Source organism: Mytilus trossulus, chromosome 1 (genome assembly GCF_036588685.1).
Source record: "Mytilus trossulus isolate FHL-02 chromosome 1, PNRI_Mtr1.1.1.hap1, whole genome shotgun sequence".
NCBI classification, from domain to species: domain Eukaryota; kingdom Metazoa; phylum Mollusca; class Bivalvia; order Mytilida; family Mytilidae; genus Mytilus; species Mytilus trossulus.
The window spans coordinates 21,694,008-21,710,031 of record NC_086373.1 but is presented as its reverse complement, the minus strand read 5'-3'; the positions used below and the strand labels follow the sequence as shown (position 1 = coordinate 21,710,031).

Sequence of the window (16,024 nt, the reverse complement as noted above, 5' to 3'; positions counted from 1 at the left end):
AAATGAAGACATGTAAAGTTTATTTTTCTTGAAATATTAAGATTAAAGAAAACATTAAACCTGTTCAATAACATTTTCATTTAAGCTGAAATCCAAATATGGTAAACAGTTAATCAGCACACAAATAAAGTCAAACACTTAAAATAGTTATACACTGATGCAATGACCTGCATTTTTCTGCCTTTGAATATTAAAGAGTTCAATAAGGTTTTGAAATATGTCATAGAAAACTCCTTACATGAAAGTATACAAGGGGGAGAAATTAAAAAAAAAAGAAACAAGCAACCTTAAAATAAGTGTTCAGCATTTATTGAAATGGAGTAATTACTCCTGTTAACTGTCAAAAAGCCACAAAGTGGACGGTGGATTCATAAACCATAAGCGGAAGTAAGACCGACATCATAAGAGAAAATGAAAACAGAAAACTGTCGTCCACAAAAAAAACCTGAGAAAGGTGAAAATTGAATAGCACAAACCCTCATATTGTTCTTAAAGATTAATTTTGTTTTTACAGGCAGAAAGGATCAGCTCATATCAAAAGGAATAGACTAGAGAAATTAGACATGGGGAACAGTCCATGTACCAGTTACACATTGTCAAGAGAGGTGAGAAAAGATAATGGTCATTGAATAACACAACACCTTTTCTCAGGACATAATACGTTCAAACTGTCAGGTCATTCAGTTTGTTACATTCCACTCCTAGTCAATGAAAAAATGGACTGTGACCTTTGATTATGCAAAATGGATAAATTAGATTATTCATAACAATAATTCACATATCCGTTCCTAATTCGTTTTATATTTAAGTGCAGATAATTTGCCTTGAAAGCATATATTATAAGTTACCTTTTATCGTTTTATGAAAAAGACATTGACATTTAAGTGTTGTGATTTGTTATAGATAGTTGAAACCTGCTCATGAATTTTAAAGAGTTGGAATAATAAACAGATTTAAATAAAATATGAGTTGTGCATATCATTGTAAGAATTGGTTATATTTTCCAATTTTGGTATACATTTAACTACTGTCAATATGAAAATAAGGAGATGTGGGATGGTTGCCAATGAGACAAGATAAGTGTTAAGAGTTCTTATGTTTAGGATGAAAGAAAATAATGAGTTGAAGCCTCAATCAAGGCAAATTTATGTTGTAAACATATTATGTGTTTAAAGGAGGTGAAAATATTGAAAAGTTCTTATTTAAAATTTACATGGCTGTGTAATCTGGTGGTTCTTATAGCATTTTGTTATTACAACCTTAGACGTAAAAGCAAGGCTGAAGTATGCACTTGAATAAGTATAAATATTTACAAATGTAATTTTAGTGGTTTCACTTTAAAACACCCAGACTTCTAATTTAAATTCAAAATCAAGATAATAAAATCAACTCTTGCCCTAAATCTAATATTTGATTTCGATCTGATAAGTGTCATTATGACCATAACAGTCAGTGCCCTCAAAGGCCATGTTATCTTTATTGGTGATAAACTGGACAGTACTGAAAAACAGGCCTAACATATGACAAGTCTAATCTGTTATGAGATGCTTAACACAGATTATACAGGGCTTATTATAAAACTGGCCTGTCATAATTCAAGATGGAGGAGAAAAATAATTCACCAAATGAGAAATTTACAAAATAATTAACGGGAAATTGTTTGATCACCGTTTAAATATAGATAGAGTTATATTGTGCATGTATCATTAGCTGGTTTGTTAACTTCTACGTCATTACTGTCTCTGGTGGAGAGTTGTCTCATTGGCAATCATAACACATCTTAGTATTATGTTTGGAGCAATACTATTCAATATTACTAAAATTCAATAAGTTTTTTTATTGTCCCAAAGGCAGTTTAAATATGAGAAGATATTAGAAACTTAAAATGATGAATGGCCTATTATTGTTTTGTAAAGTCATTGTATATTAACCAATCCATTATACCCTCTCAGTGTGCATACAATATATATTTTGTTTTATGTGTTTTTTACTGTGTGTTGAACTAACTTTAGAAATAGGTTTTCTTTAGAAATAGAAACATATATTATGTCCCTGCTTCCTAGTTATTAATTTCATGTAAATATTTCCTCATGTTTACCTTTAAAATATTGAAGCAGCTACTTGCATTTGTATGGTGACATCATATTATATGCATTTGTGTTGTCATCTTTTGTCACCACAAAACAACAATATATAAATCAGAATTAAACCTGGCTGTAAACCAAAAATTTACATACTACTATCTTTATGTACTTAATTTTATGCTGAATAAGATAAGTCAGTTGATCGACATTATGAATGGACTGCTTCAGCTTCTAAGTACAGCAACTTTCATGAAATATCAGGATATTGTTTGAAAAGCAATAGTTATTTAATGAATGGAAATGCCTTATAAATAAAAGTGTGCATGTTGTAAACACAGTGATAAATATAAAAAAAGAAGATGTGGTATGATTCCCAATGAGACAACTCTCCACAAGAGACCAAATGACACAGACATTTTAATAACTATAGGTCACTGTAGGGCCTTCATCAATGAGCAAAGCCAATACTGCATAGTAAGCTATAAAAAGCCCCTAGATGACAAATAAAGTATAGTATTGTCTCAAGAGTATTGTGGTGGTAGAAAGTATAGCACTTTTTTTGCTATTTAAAAAAAATATAACATTGGAGAAGCAATCTGCCACCACAGATGATAAAATAGATTGAGGTCAGACTATATAGTTGCAAAAGAATAAACAATATAATACTGTTATATTTTGTAGGAGATAAATCCCAGGATACTACCCAGTGAAAGAACATGGACATGTTTCTGATCATATCAACATTAATAATAATGCCTGGAGTTCAGTTATTACATTAGGAACAACAGTTTGACATATACTTCCTAGGACTCCCACATTAGGAGAGTTTTTACTTCCTAGAAATCCCATGGAGAGCCATTGTAGCTATTCAATTTAATATACAGATCATCATATTTAGTACAGTACAAGTTATAAAATTCAATAAAAAAGCAACTTACCCTTATGTTTTTATGAATGTTTTTCTTAAGGAATTTCCCATAATTGATCGATGTAAGACATTTTTGTACACAAATCCTTATACTTTATTTTTGTAATAAATCACAGAAAACTGGCACTAATCCAGTCCTAAAGTAATGAATATATGATCAAACTGTAAAAAGGTATTAATTTACTTCCTAATGGGAAACATGATATTTAAGGTCTAATTAAAAGTACTTACCTTTTTGTAATTATTTCCCACACCTGGGAATTGTTCTTTTTTGTTATTTATTCCTCTAAGAATTATTATCCTGTGTGACTAAAGTATTTTAACACAATATCTGACTAGACTGATATTGACAATTATTTCATGCTCTAGGGGGTTGTGTCAAAGTGTATGTTGTTAAATATCTATCCAGGTAAACTTTTTACAAGTTCTCAATGAGAAAGTTATCTCACAACTGAATACAAAATTTGAAAAATTATATACACATTTTATTAATTGAAATTTTTATGAGCAGAAATTTGCTTCAATAGTTGCTGATAGAGCAGAACTATTCAATTTATTTCCCCAGGCAAATCTAAAGGTTTATTTATCTCGAAACATCAATAGATATTTTGATCTTGACATGATGAATTTTTATAAGCCTCCTGTTACTCTGCATGATTACATTTTTTAACCCTATCTCATCTAGAGAAGAGTTCATAAAACACTACTCGTTTCTGCTGTAGTAGCATCTGTTCATTTAAATCACCAATCAAATTAACAAAGTTAATAGAATTTCTACACTTTTGCATTTATTTATTACTTTTTGAGAGATGATCACAATGCCTGGGCAATTCATGGTAATTTATAAAATCAACTTCTTCGCCAGAACTCAATTATAGAACATTCTAATACAATTTGTGTGATGTTTACCAAAATTTTATTCAAATCATGGGGTGCCATTATAGACCTGATTATACTAGTTTTTATATCTGAGGATTTTCAAACCCTAAATCTCTACTCTAGAAACCTTAGTTTACTTTTATTATAAACAAAATATTTTTGAAACAAGTCATATATTTTATAATCAACATGTATAGGTATTATGAAAGACCTAAAAGAATGGCCCTGTTTTCTAGGTAAAATTTCAATATTCTTTAAACAATGACTAGATAGTTATTTGCCTAAATGTGGTAGAAATTCTATTTCTGATTTTACGACTTTCATCAATATCTCTACTTTTGGCCAATATGGGTGTAAATTTAAAGTCTTTAAAAAAAACCCTCAAATTCGTATTTCACTTTAATGCATCAAACTGAAATACTTTAATTTTTTAAGTTATTTACTTAAGACTAAATAGGACCCCTTCTCTTTAATTCCATATTGGGTTAGTAAGTTAGTACAACAGTCAGCAAATCTATTTTATTGCTATTTTTAACCTTGAGTCTGTTCTGTATGTATTTTCACTTTTTTTAGATATTGATCAGACATTATAACAATGACAAGTATGTAATGTGGTAACACATTTTACAATGGAATGTGGGATTTATATATATTGTACTTAGATATGGTTATTTTATACTATAGATGTACATGTATACACTTATTTGTAATGGAAATCATCTATTCAGACTAAAAAGTCTACATTTTTTTATAAAACAAGTTTTTTCTTTATAATTCAAACTATAATATTTATTTCAACACCTAAAACACAATTTGTTTTTTTTTTAGTGTGAGAGGTTGAAAATAATGCAACATAAACTCAAATAATTCAGGCAAAAGATGGAGAGTTTGGAAAGCATTGAAGTTTTATTACCCCAAAAAGTCTGCTAAAGAATTATTTGGTAATAAACAAAAAATGAAATCTCCTTTAATATTAAATCAAAAACACTGTTTTAATCCAGTGAAAATAACTTTTCACATTTTCACTTTATTATTATCAACCTAGATGGAAAGCAAAGAGACCCATTAATTTTAAAAGATGATACAACACTTTTCATAACCAGATGTTACAAAAACAATTGTGTGTTTTGAAAACAATCTGGAACCAGCATGATTCTCAGAATGTCTGAATGAATTAATATACACCTACTGTTTACTATAAGTATATCTCTTTTTTGTTTCTTTTGGATCTTAGTATGAGTATACAGAGGTAGCATACATTTGAGCTCCATGCATGTCAAGTTAGAAATCCTATAAATGAAACCTTTGGGTTGCATGATGACCTGACATGTCTGAGGATGGAAAGTAGTTCAATCAATATGATTTATTTAAATGTATTTAAAAAAATAGGAGAAATGAGATTTGTCTACGAATGTGATTTTACATTGATCCTGATTAGCCTTCTTGTAAACATTGCTTTGTTTGAATACTGTGGATTCATTATTATTCGTTGGATACCAATTTTCGTGGGAACAGTTGAACCTCGAAATTAAATGTTCAACGAATGACAATTTTTCTCGTGGCTAGTACGCAGACTTCGGCAAAACCACGAAATCAAATATCCACGAACATGTAAGTTTTCCTCAATCCACGAAAATTGGTATCCACGAAAATAAATGAATCCACAGTTCATAACATTGTAATTGAAAATAGATGTTCACAATGCTTATTATTGATCAGGTTAAGACTAGAATGTGTGTTTAATACAATTTTTACAGAAATTGATTGTTTCAATCGTGTTTCTTTGGTTTGATGAAAATAATTTGATTTGCATAGATCTGTTTTATGTAATAGAATTATAAGATACTATATTTAAAATGAATTAATCAAAGGAAATCCTAGCTTCTTTCTGAGACAATGATAAATGTATGTATAAAATGTAGATTTTGAGACTGATAGATTTTCCATTCTTTCACATTTCACAAAATTGTAAATAGTATATTAAGATGATTAATATATTAAGTCTGTTTGCAGATGATAAAGTAGAACATTTCACCAAGGATTTGTGATAAGTTCCAGTAGGATTCCTTTATGTAAGCCTGTCTGTCTGACTGTAAATTCTAACTTCAGGATGTTCGCTACTCTGTTTAAAAATAACAAGCTTTTTTAAAGACTGTTATAGATTGAAAGTATGTAAATAAAAAAACAAAAAAAGCAGAAAAAATGGAGGGTCCGTGTGCTTATTTTCGAGTTGTAAGAGGGTTTGGATGGAGTTAGATGATTAAAGAATAATGCCATTAAAATATGAAGATTAGAGAATAACGGGCCAAAAAAAAGAAGATTAGTGAATAACGGGCAAAAAAAAGAAGATTAGTGAATAACGGGCCAAAAAAATGAAGATTAGTGAAAAAAAGGGTGGGGTTTTTTAACATTAGAGAAAAAAAAGGGGTTAATTTTTTGAAGATTAGAGAAAAAAAGGGTGAAGATTGAATGTTTACAGAATAACAGACCAATAATGGTTTCAGAGTTGTGTCCCTTCAATTGTTTCAGACAGGTAATAACAAAGTGAAATATCAGTCTTTCCAAAAATGAATAATATATTTCCTTTTTAATTTTTTTGTATTTATAATATTTTTATTTGGCCATTTCTTAATGAGTCAAATAAAATACCTTTGCTGTATCGTTATAATCTACCATGAAAATCAGAAATTCAGTATATGTTTTAAAAAATGTTTTTATCTTCTTATATCATCATTATTTAATTCTAAATACAGGGGAATTTCAAAAGTGTTACCCCTTTTACTGTTCCAGAATATAACTCCATACATGCTAAACCTAATGGAGGAGTAGGAATATGACATAAATGGTTTTTGGATAATACATTATGCAAGCTTATATCATGTCCCTTATAAGTTTATTCTACACATTTATTTTATTTTTTTGTTGGTTTTGAACAAGCAGTTTCTTAATGATAACATAAAAGGCTTTAACATATTAATGCATTGCTGAAAATAAAGATTAAACTTAAGGGGGTTCGCGGGTCTAAATCATTTATATAGGATTTCTCTATATTTTTCTATAAAGGAACTTTATCCTAAAGTTAATAGAAAAATAGAATAAAAAAGTGGGGTCACCGTTCATTTGCGCTCACAATCTGCCTTCGAAAGAAACATACATTTTTGTATAAGTGTTTTTTTTTCTGTTGAAATAATAGGAGAAATAAATTTAATATCAAAATAAAAAAAAGAAATTTATTACAGAAATCGCTCAAATTTTACAATAATTTAGTTTAAGTACAGCTTATATGGAAATTATAATAAAAAATATAGGTCACCGATGAGTTGAAAAAGCTATTTCAATTTTAAAGCCAAAAAATGGCATTTTTCCACCAAAGGGAGATAATTTGGAACTGTTTCAATGATGTATACATCTTAAAAGTCATCTGGAGCCAACACGAATTGACTGTTTTGAATGTTTTTTGTACCATATGATAAAGTAACAACTACAAAAGGTAACAAATAAAATTTGTATTGAAAAACAAATGTTTAATTTTTTTCTGAAATTTTTATACCCTCGAGCCTCCTTTTAAGACTAGATTACTATTGATGTTTTGCTTCTTATCAACCTAAATGGAAAGGCTTATTGAATGGAGTTTGTGTTTATCATTGCTCTGTCTTACAATTTTTTTCGTACTGAAATACAAGCTTTAACTTTTTTGCATTTCTCCTACTGTGCTGTTAGGAGACTATCTGCAGGCTTTGCCTACTTATATCTTTGTAGGAACAAAACTCTGACAGCCAATTTTATTAACTTTTAGATCTAACAAAACGAAATTATGATATGTAATAAAACATTATTTAAAGGTAGCCTTTGAATTATCTTTAATTCTCATTAAGTGACCCCCTACCCTGTTATTTCAGGACTACTTCATTAATAAGCTTTTAGATAGTGACATATCTTGGTTTTTTTCAACAAACAATTTAATGTACTGAAACAATTTTAGTATATACTCATATTGCCTTATGTTAAAGGGCCCTTTAATGTATATATGACTTATCCCTTTAGTAAACAATGAATTCCACAAGGTTGTCTCAGGTAATGCAACAATATATCATGCTCTACTTAAATGAGTCACCATGGAAAACCTGTCATTTCACAGATTTGACAAAGTGTTTTGCATTCAGTCATTATCTTTTGTGAAATGTTTTACCTGTAATTTGTCTCGGTCAAAAGCTAATTTGCAGTGATGAATGTTTTATTCTTTCCCTTTGTTAGCGGTCAAATGTCAAAAGGCCATTTACCTTTTCTGTACAACTTTTACTAATGCTTCATTAAATATGATGGGAACAGTAACTGGTTGGTTGTTCAACCCTATAAAATTAACTCATTTATCTTTTTTTCTACTGATATATAGTTTAAATCAAATGTTATATTGATCTCTTGGGTATTAAATTGTTTCTTAACTTTGCCAAGATTTGTTATAAATGACTTGAATAGTTATTTAAGAGTGCATGATATGTTACAAAAGAAAGGGAGGCCACTATAAGCACATCCCTCATACACACAATGAATACATGTATTACAGTATGTATTGCATTTTCTTTTTAGTGCAGTTCAGACAAATGCCATTGAAAATTGTGGCATCCTCAACTCATATCATGATACATGTAGTATCCTGGTAAAGTGAACATTCAGAAATTATTTAATTATTGAGATTTCTGGAAAAGGTAAAATTGAAAAAGTGTTTGATTTTTGCAACACCTATCTAGTCACAAAAAGAGAAGAATTAAAGAAGTCTTAAGTTGGTCTTTTCACATGATGGGCTTTGCAACATTGAAACAATATTAGACCTATATGTTATATGTGATGATTGGTTAGTATTTTTTTCTTTGTTTAATCCCAAGCTTTGACAGAAAGCAGTGCATTATAAGGTACATGTGAGCATGACGTATTATACTAACATTGACTTCCTTGGTGAGAGAAAGTTATGTGAATTTGAAGTTCAGCATGTTCATTTAAAATTGTTCACACCATGTGAGGAATGGGACCATACAACTGCTTCTATTGTTTATATTTTACCTGCAATGGCATGAGTTCTAAAGTAAAGGACATGGGTTACCCTTTTTTGAAAGTTCTGAACTTACTCAAAGTCTATCTCTGTATAAGAGGACTTTGTTAGTAGTGCATATCGTGGATTTGAAACTTTGTGTTGACTTGATGAGGGTTGAAGAAAGATTTCTGTTTGCAGTATGAAGAAATGCAATTATCTAATATCATAAATTACATTTTTTCTCTGACCTTTTTGAAATACTTTGGTTTCAACATTTATGAATACAACTATGATAGTAATAGAATAAGAATAAGATAGTAATAAATGAAATATCTGACCCTTTGAATCTTGTTCATCAACACCTACCTAAACATTTGGATTGGTATATGTCAAGTACTCTATAAAGACATTAAAGCTAGGATTAATTTAGAGATGATTTATGCACAAGTTTGTTTAAAATTTGCCAGATGGTGATTAAAGACGAGATACACATAACCTTTGAATAGGTAAGGTAGGTATCCGAGGAATGCTGGCCATTGTATATAGACCTATAATAAGTTAGCCATGTGGACATAATTTGTTTACAAAATGATAGGGATTATATGTAGATTTAAGAATGTACAAGCGCTTAAGTTTAAACTTATGAGAGGGTTGTTATAATCATAAGACAGTTTTTACATATTTCTGTTAAATGCAACAATGCAAAAAAATTGTCAATTTTTTGCAAAGTATATTTTCTTTCATTTTTCACTTTTAAAACTTTAAGTAATAGGTGCAATTGCCCCTCATCTACTTTACATCTTACTGTATATCAAAATTATCATATTATAAGGATTGTACTTAGTTTACAATTCACCTGAGTTAGGAGGTTCATGCCCCTCATCCACCTTATATCAGATAATATAACACTTATTATGTAAATCGGAGGATTATGTATTGTTACAGCTGATTTATATGTGAAGTATCATCTTGTGATTGAAGCTACGAAAAAAACCAAACACCTTAATGAAAAGCTATTAAAAGGTGTTAATCGTACTGAACAATAGAAAAGTAAAACCTTTAAGATTGACAATAGTGTCTTACCTGGCCTTGATTGTCTGGTAATATCCTCACCGATGTGAGAAAGGGGAGGTGTTTTCAATAACCTACCATTAATCTCAGTCAAGTCTGTCCAACATACAATTATCTTTTCCATAAGTTACTTTTAATAGAATTACATGACTCCACAGGTATATTGATTCATACAATTTATCTGTACTGTATTTTCTTATATTCTCAAGGTCGACTCACTGAAAGAATGTAAGGTAGTCGACCTTCCACCACTGGTAGGTCCATGGTTAAAATCCTTGGTTTGGAGCCCCCCCCCCTTTTTATACGCCCGGGACGGAACGTATTAGGGTATACCGTTGTCCGTCCGTCCGTTGTCCACACTTCGGACAATAACTCAAAAACACTTTCACCAATGTCCCTGAAACTTAAGTGAATTGTTTATATCTATTGATGTAAGCTCCCTTTCGTTTTTTTAATTTCAGATTTTAAGTTTTGGATTTATGGGGCTTTATTCATAAAAAGGGGGATTTTTAACACTTCGGACAATAACTCAAAAAGGCTTTCACCAATGTCCATGAAACTTTGGTGAATTGTTTATATCTATTGATGTAACTCCTTTCAATTTTTTTTAATTTCAGATTTTAAGTTTTGGATTTATGGGGCTTTATTCATAAAAAAAGGTGGACTTTTAACACTTCGGACAATAACTCAAAAAGACTTTCACCAATGTCCATGAAACTTTGGTGAATTGTTTATATCTATTGATGTAAGCTCCCTTTCAATTTTTATAAATTTCAGATTTTAAGTTTTGGATTTATGGGGCTTTATTCATAAAAAAAGGGGGATTTTAACACTTCGGACAATAACTCAAAAAGGCTTTCACCAATGTCCATGAAACTTTGGTGAATTGTTTATATCTATTGATGTAACACATAATACTTAATAAAATCTGATGAAAACATAAAATTTGTAAAATCTTTAGTTCAATTTAAAACATTAAATTTCTTGTAAAAAATAGGTTCCATGAATGTCATACGTTTGTACTATTATTGAATGGTTGCAAGGATGAAAGCACATTAGCAGTCCCTGAGATACTAACTGTTCCCTGAGGCATATATCATTTTATGATAACATACTTTCATCACCTACTTCCTCATTTAGCTCATAACTTTCAGTAGAGTCACTTTCACCATCTTCACTTTCCCTGTTATCTTCTTGCTGCTCTTCATTGTCATTGTAGTCTTTTTTTGCCATTTGTATACGCCCGTCGTCTTTCAGACGGGACGTATTATGGTATACCGTTGTCCGTCCTTCTGTCCATCCGTCGTCCACACTTCAGACAATAACTCACATATAAGCTCCCTTTCGAGTCCATTTTATAAATATAAAAGGTACTTGGTACTCAGGAAGTGTGTTGTGAACAAGATAGAATGTATGGATGAAAAATTAAGACAACAAACTTAGTTAAATTTGAGGTAGCCTTAATAGTGCCAATTTTTTTTGTGCATTTTTATTTATTATTTGACAGGGCTCACACTATTTCTAGTTGGTCATATAAATTCATTGAAAGACAAGTTAAAAGAGCAACGGGCGTATCATGCGCTAAAGCGTAGCCCTTTATTTTAAATCATTTAAGTTGAAAAATAATGCATCAGGGAAGAATGCAGTGTATATAATTCTCCAAAAAAAATAATATACATGTGTAAATAAAGATATCCGCCACTGGCACATGATGGATATACTCAATTTATGGGTTTATTTTGATACTTTGCAATCTGAAATCAAAGATGGCTGCTGTATCTAGAAAAGTTCGATACAGACCGGGTCATCCGTATTGAAACCTTTGCTAAAGAGGCCTTTAATTATATTTTCCCTTATTGATTGCACTTTAGCAATGTTTTTGAACTGTGTGTCAAAAGTTATAATACGTATTGAGTGTCAGTCTGACATTCACGGATCTTTAACATCTTTATGTTAGTTAATTTCGAATCAATTAGTCTGGTTTACTTTTCACTTTCAATTTGTCTGTTCAACACCTACACCTATCATATGTCAGTATTCAATTTCCCACTTTAAATACTAATAATGCAAATTTCCGAAACACAATATCATTGACAAAATCTGAAATTTATACTTGACTATGCCACTAAGTCTTGGAAGCAAGAAGCTTGAATTGTTGTAGAGCATAAGATCAATCTTTGAATTACCCTTTCTCGTTAATCTATGCCTAAGTGTTATTTCTTTATAATGTAAGAGATTATTGTAACACTCATAATATTGAAGAAAAATCGGTTATATTCCAATGTCATATCACAACGTTTTCTTTCATTAAACGAATATATTATTTGCTGGTATCTGTACATATAATTATAAGTACATGCAATTACAAAACAATAATTTGAATGCTGACTCCAGGATACAATTTCTGCAAAGATACCAATTATACAGGTCTTTAAATATTTTAAAAGGAACTAAATTATAAACTTGCTTATTTATAAAGTTTTGCACAGATTCAAATCATCTACAGATCTATAACTGACAATCGTTTTGTTGTTGTGGTCATATCTATTCGTATGTTTTATGAAATCTTTTTAATTATTTGACGGGATTATAAGACAAAGATCTACCCCGGTCATATATGTAGGAATCACTGAACCCTGTGTATATCTGTGTAACATAACTAACTTCAAAAAAAGATAATTCGAAGATTATAGCCAGATCTCATATAGCAATCATCATTACAGGCCTTGTTTCTTATCAACTGACAGTCCATTGAACGATCTAACATTGGTAGATTAAAGAAGGTATTTTAATGGCAGTGATTTTAGCTCCTGATGTCAGATAAAACATAGCCTGTAGCTTTGTTTTTGCTTCCCAGTAATTAAGAAAAGCTACCTAATTTCTTAAGTGTTAATTCAACATAGAAGATTTTGACCTATATATTTTATAGTTTATAACGGCGTAGTTTTTGTTGGAAGAAAATGTATTAACTGTCAACAGTCAAACAAAGGATGATTTAACATAACATAAGGTACTTCTATTTGGCAGCATTTCCCCGAATAGTTTAACGCTCTCTATCTTTTAGAATTAGATTAAACTAGACCATCGTATGATGTCGTTTGTTTGTCATTGATTGCTAACCATTTAAGCTCCGATCCCTTAGCCGTGTTTGTTATTTCGGTCATCTACGGGTTATTTTGTTATAAATGTCGGATTTCCACACATGCTGGCCTTCAAGTTCATCCCTATCAAGGAGAGGATAGTTGTAAATATAAAAAAGAAGATGTGTAGAATTCACATATATAACGGAACAAAATTCAAACTTTATTATATTGTTTCATGTGTGTTTTGAATGGAATGTATATCATAAAAACAGATTGTATACGTAGGTTTTTAACGATCAATGCTTTTGAATGGGAGACATATGGTTGGAACCCCTCCCCCTTTTCCCTGGGTTGGAACTCCCATTTAAAAAAATGGCTGGATCCGCCCCAAAATTTTGCGAAACACAGAAATAAACAATAAGACAGAGCAGCAATTCAAAGAGAAACAAACATTAAGATGAGTAGTTTGAATAGCGAGTAGGTACTTTGTACTTTGCATACCGTGCAGCAAGTTCAAAATCTATAGACGCTTGTACAATATGCATATATTTTGCACATTCTTGTGGATATTTTCCCTTCTGAAACAACATCTATGACAAAACATTTTATTATACTTACTGATCCATTGCCAGTTTTCACGATCCCTATAGGTACATTATGTTCTGTGTCTTGCTCTACCGCAACATTTGAAGGTGTTTCAGTAGACTCTATTGTTTCTTCTGGTTTACTTGGATTCACATCACTATTGTCGGCTAAAGAAGTAGATGCGTTCTCTGTAGTGTTGTTTACCTGTTCAATGTTTGCAGCTACTTCCTGAGGTATTGACTGAGTTTGGATGATATTTTCAGCAAGTTTTGTACTATCGTCCATATCATCATGTTGTAAATCCTGCGAAAATTCCATAGAATTGGACTCTGACGTCTCAGTTTTGAGGTTGCTGTCAGATTCCATAGACTGAGAGGGTGAAACACCGGGTCCATTCATCACTGCGGGCTCACAATTTATCACTTGTTTCTCGAAATTTTTCTCAGCTTTATTATCATCCACATTGTCTGATAGAAACTTTTCTGTCTCTGGAGAATTAATTTCTTCGATTTTCCCCTTTTCTTCGGCCATGGCTTATCCTATCAAATACTCTACTCCTAGAAAAAATGTTTATATTTACCTCTTTATAAATATCAAATCAGTCAATTTTGGAGAACCATGATTGCTTAAAAAAACACTTGATTGCTTTTTCAGAATATATTGAAGTACTATATATATGTTCAAATATTCCTGATCCAGAAGCTGCTTTAAATTACTTGTGTAAACAAAAAGACACAACTATTTAGCCACCATCTTTTGTTATGTGATCAATGGTAAGATTGTCACACTCCATATAATCTATTATTTTGTACAAAAGAAAAAATGTCACTCTGATGATACTTCAATAGTAATTTAACGATACGGGTACATATAGTATCATGTCAAAGTTACATTAATGTATCATCTGTGTGCAACTTTGACAAAAGATCCGAATAGTTCTTGTTAATATAATAAGAGAATGACATGCGTGGAGCGTAATAGTGGCAAATATCATGACAAAATTCTATTTAACAGATCAATTCTGTAATTGTGTGCATCAAACAAAGGGAATGGATCTCAGCTCAATTTACGTTTTCAATGTTTACATTGTTTCCATTTTAAAATTTAGCAGCTGATTATATTAAGTTTGCATATTATTGATGCCTTAAGCATTTTGTTGATACAAGTTGCATAATCAGAATTGTGACAAAAAAATGAATGAAAGAAGGTCGATCGGCGCTGTGCACTAATGTTGCAAATCATAGATCTGAATGTCTGAAAGCATCGATTGCGTGACTGTCGTCTGTCTCTAGGAACTGTGGAGTTTTATTATTATTCCTTTCAACTCCATATTTCCTTAAATTTAACTGCAGATATATTTGCATTTAATTAATTGATTACTAAAATATTGATGATTTGATAACGATGACCGTAATCTAATGGGACCTTGATATTTACAGTTTTACCGATAATATCGATTCCAGAGGCAGACGACCTTGTATTTGTGATAACTAACTTCGAAAAAGATCTGTTTGTGGGAACGAAAAGAGAATATGTTTGTGGGAACGAAAAGAGAATAGGTTTGCAGGAATATTGCTTGACAACAGAGGTTCATGCTCATAAAAGATCATAAAAGCACAAATACGTTGGTATCTTCATTCCAATTTAAATTTTTGGTTTAAGTTATTGCCATCATATGTGTAGTGGTCGACTCGAGTTAACATTCTTTCCTATACATATGAACCAGCATGAACAACAATATCCTATATCTCGATTGAACACACAACGATTTCGCTAAAAGGTTAAGATCATTTTTGATGTTTTTATAACTATTGTCTGGGAATTTTTAATCAATTACACTACTTCGAAAGGTGTATTTGAAATCCAGTTTTGAAACTGTAAAATCGGTAACAGTGTTTTATTTTTGTATGGAATCAACAGCTCCCTTCGTGCAATCGTATTGTAATATTCAAGACACTTCTATACTCTTTGCCATTTAATGCAAGCAGCAAGCTTCAGCGTTTTTTCTATAGACTTGTGAACCTACATTTAGATCTGGAATCTTGTTTTAAAATCCAGTTCCTTTTCTGGTGTATACTAGTAGTTAGTTATTTGATTGTTGGAATGTAACAAAAAGATAGTATCCCAATACGCACATAAAGCATACAATCATTTTTTTACATGAATAGGGCCGTTAGTTTTCTCGTTTGAATTGTTTTACATTGTCTTATAGGGGCCTTTTATGGCTGACTATGCGGTATGGGCTTTGCTCATTGTTGAAGGCCGTACGGTGACCTATAGTTGTTAATGTTTGTGTCATTTTGGCCTTTTGTGGATAGTTGTCTCATTGGCAATCATACCATATCTTATTTTTTATATGTATATC

The 16,024-nt window shown here is 31.0% G+C and overlaps 1 protein-coding gene and 1 long non-coding RNA gene across 15 annotated transcripts in view; one reads left to right on the top strand and one right to left on the bottom strand.

The window, feature by feature from the left end:
* The window catches only part of LOC134718802 (uncharacterized), a 42,809-nt gene extending 34,472 nt beyond the window's left edge, over positions 1–8,337 (top strand). For all 7 annotated transcript variants that reach the window (XR_010107446.1, XR_010107445.1, XR_010107449.1 and 4 more), the window contains 2 exons: positions 515–605; positions 2,766–8,337. This is a non-coding gene — a long non-coding RNA (uncharacterized LOC134718802). The remainder of the gene's footprint in view (positions 1–514; positions 606–2,765) is intronic.
* The window catches only part of LOC134718752 (band 4.1-like protein 2), a 68,339-nt gene that overhangs the window by 49,809 nt on the left and 2,506 nt on the right, over positions 1–16,024 (bottom strand). For 6 of the 8 annotated variants that reach the window (XM_063581439.1, XM_063581458.1, XM_063581467.1 and 3 more), the window contains exon 2: positions 13,693–14,216. In XM_063581439.1, the coding sequence (XP_063437509.1) occupies positions 13,693–14,190 (498 nt within the window). In that variant the 5' untranslated portion in view covers positions 14,191–14,216. Of the gene's footprint in view, positions 1–3,022; positions 3,168–3,243; positions 3,397–13,692; positions 14,217–16,024 lie in introns of those variants that run through there. The other 2 variants (XM_063581508.1, XM_063581516.1) reach the window with 2 other exon arrangements.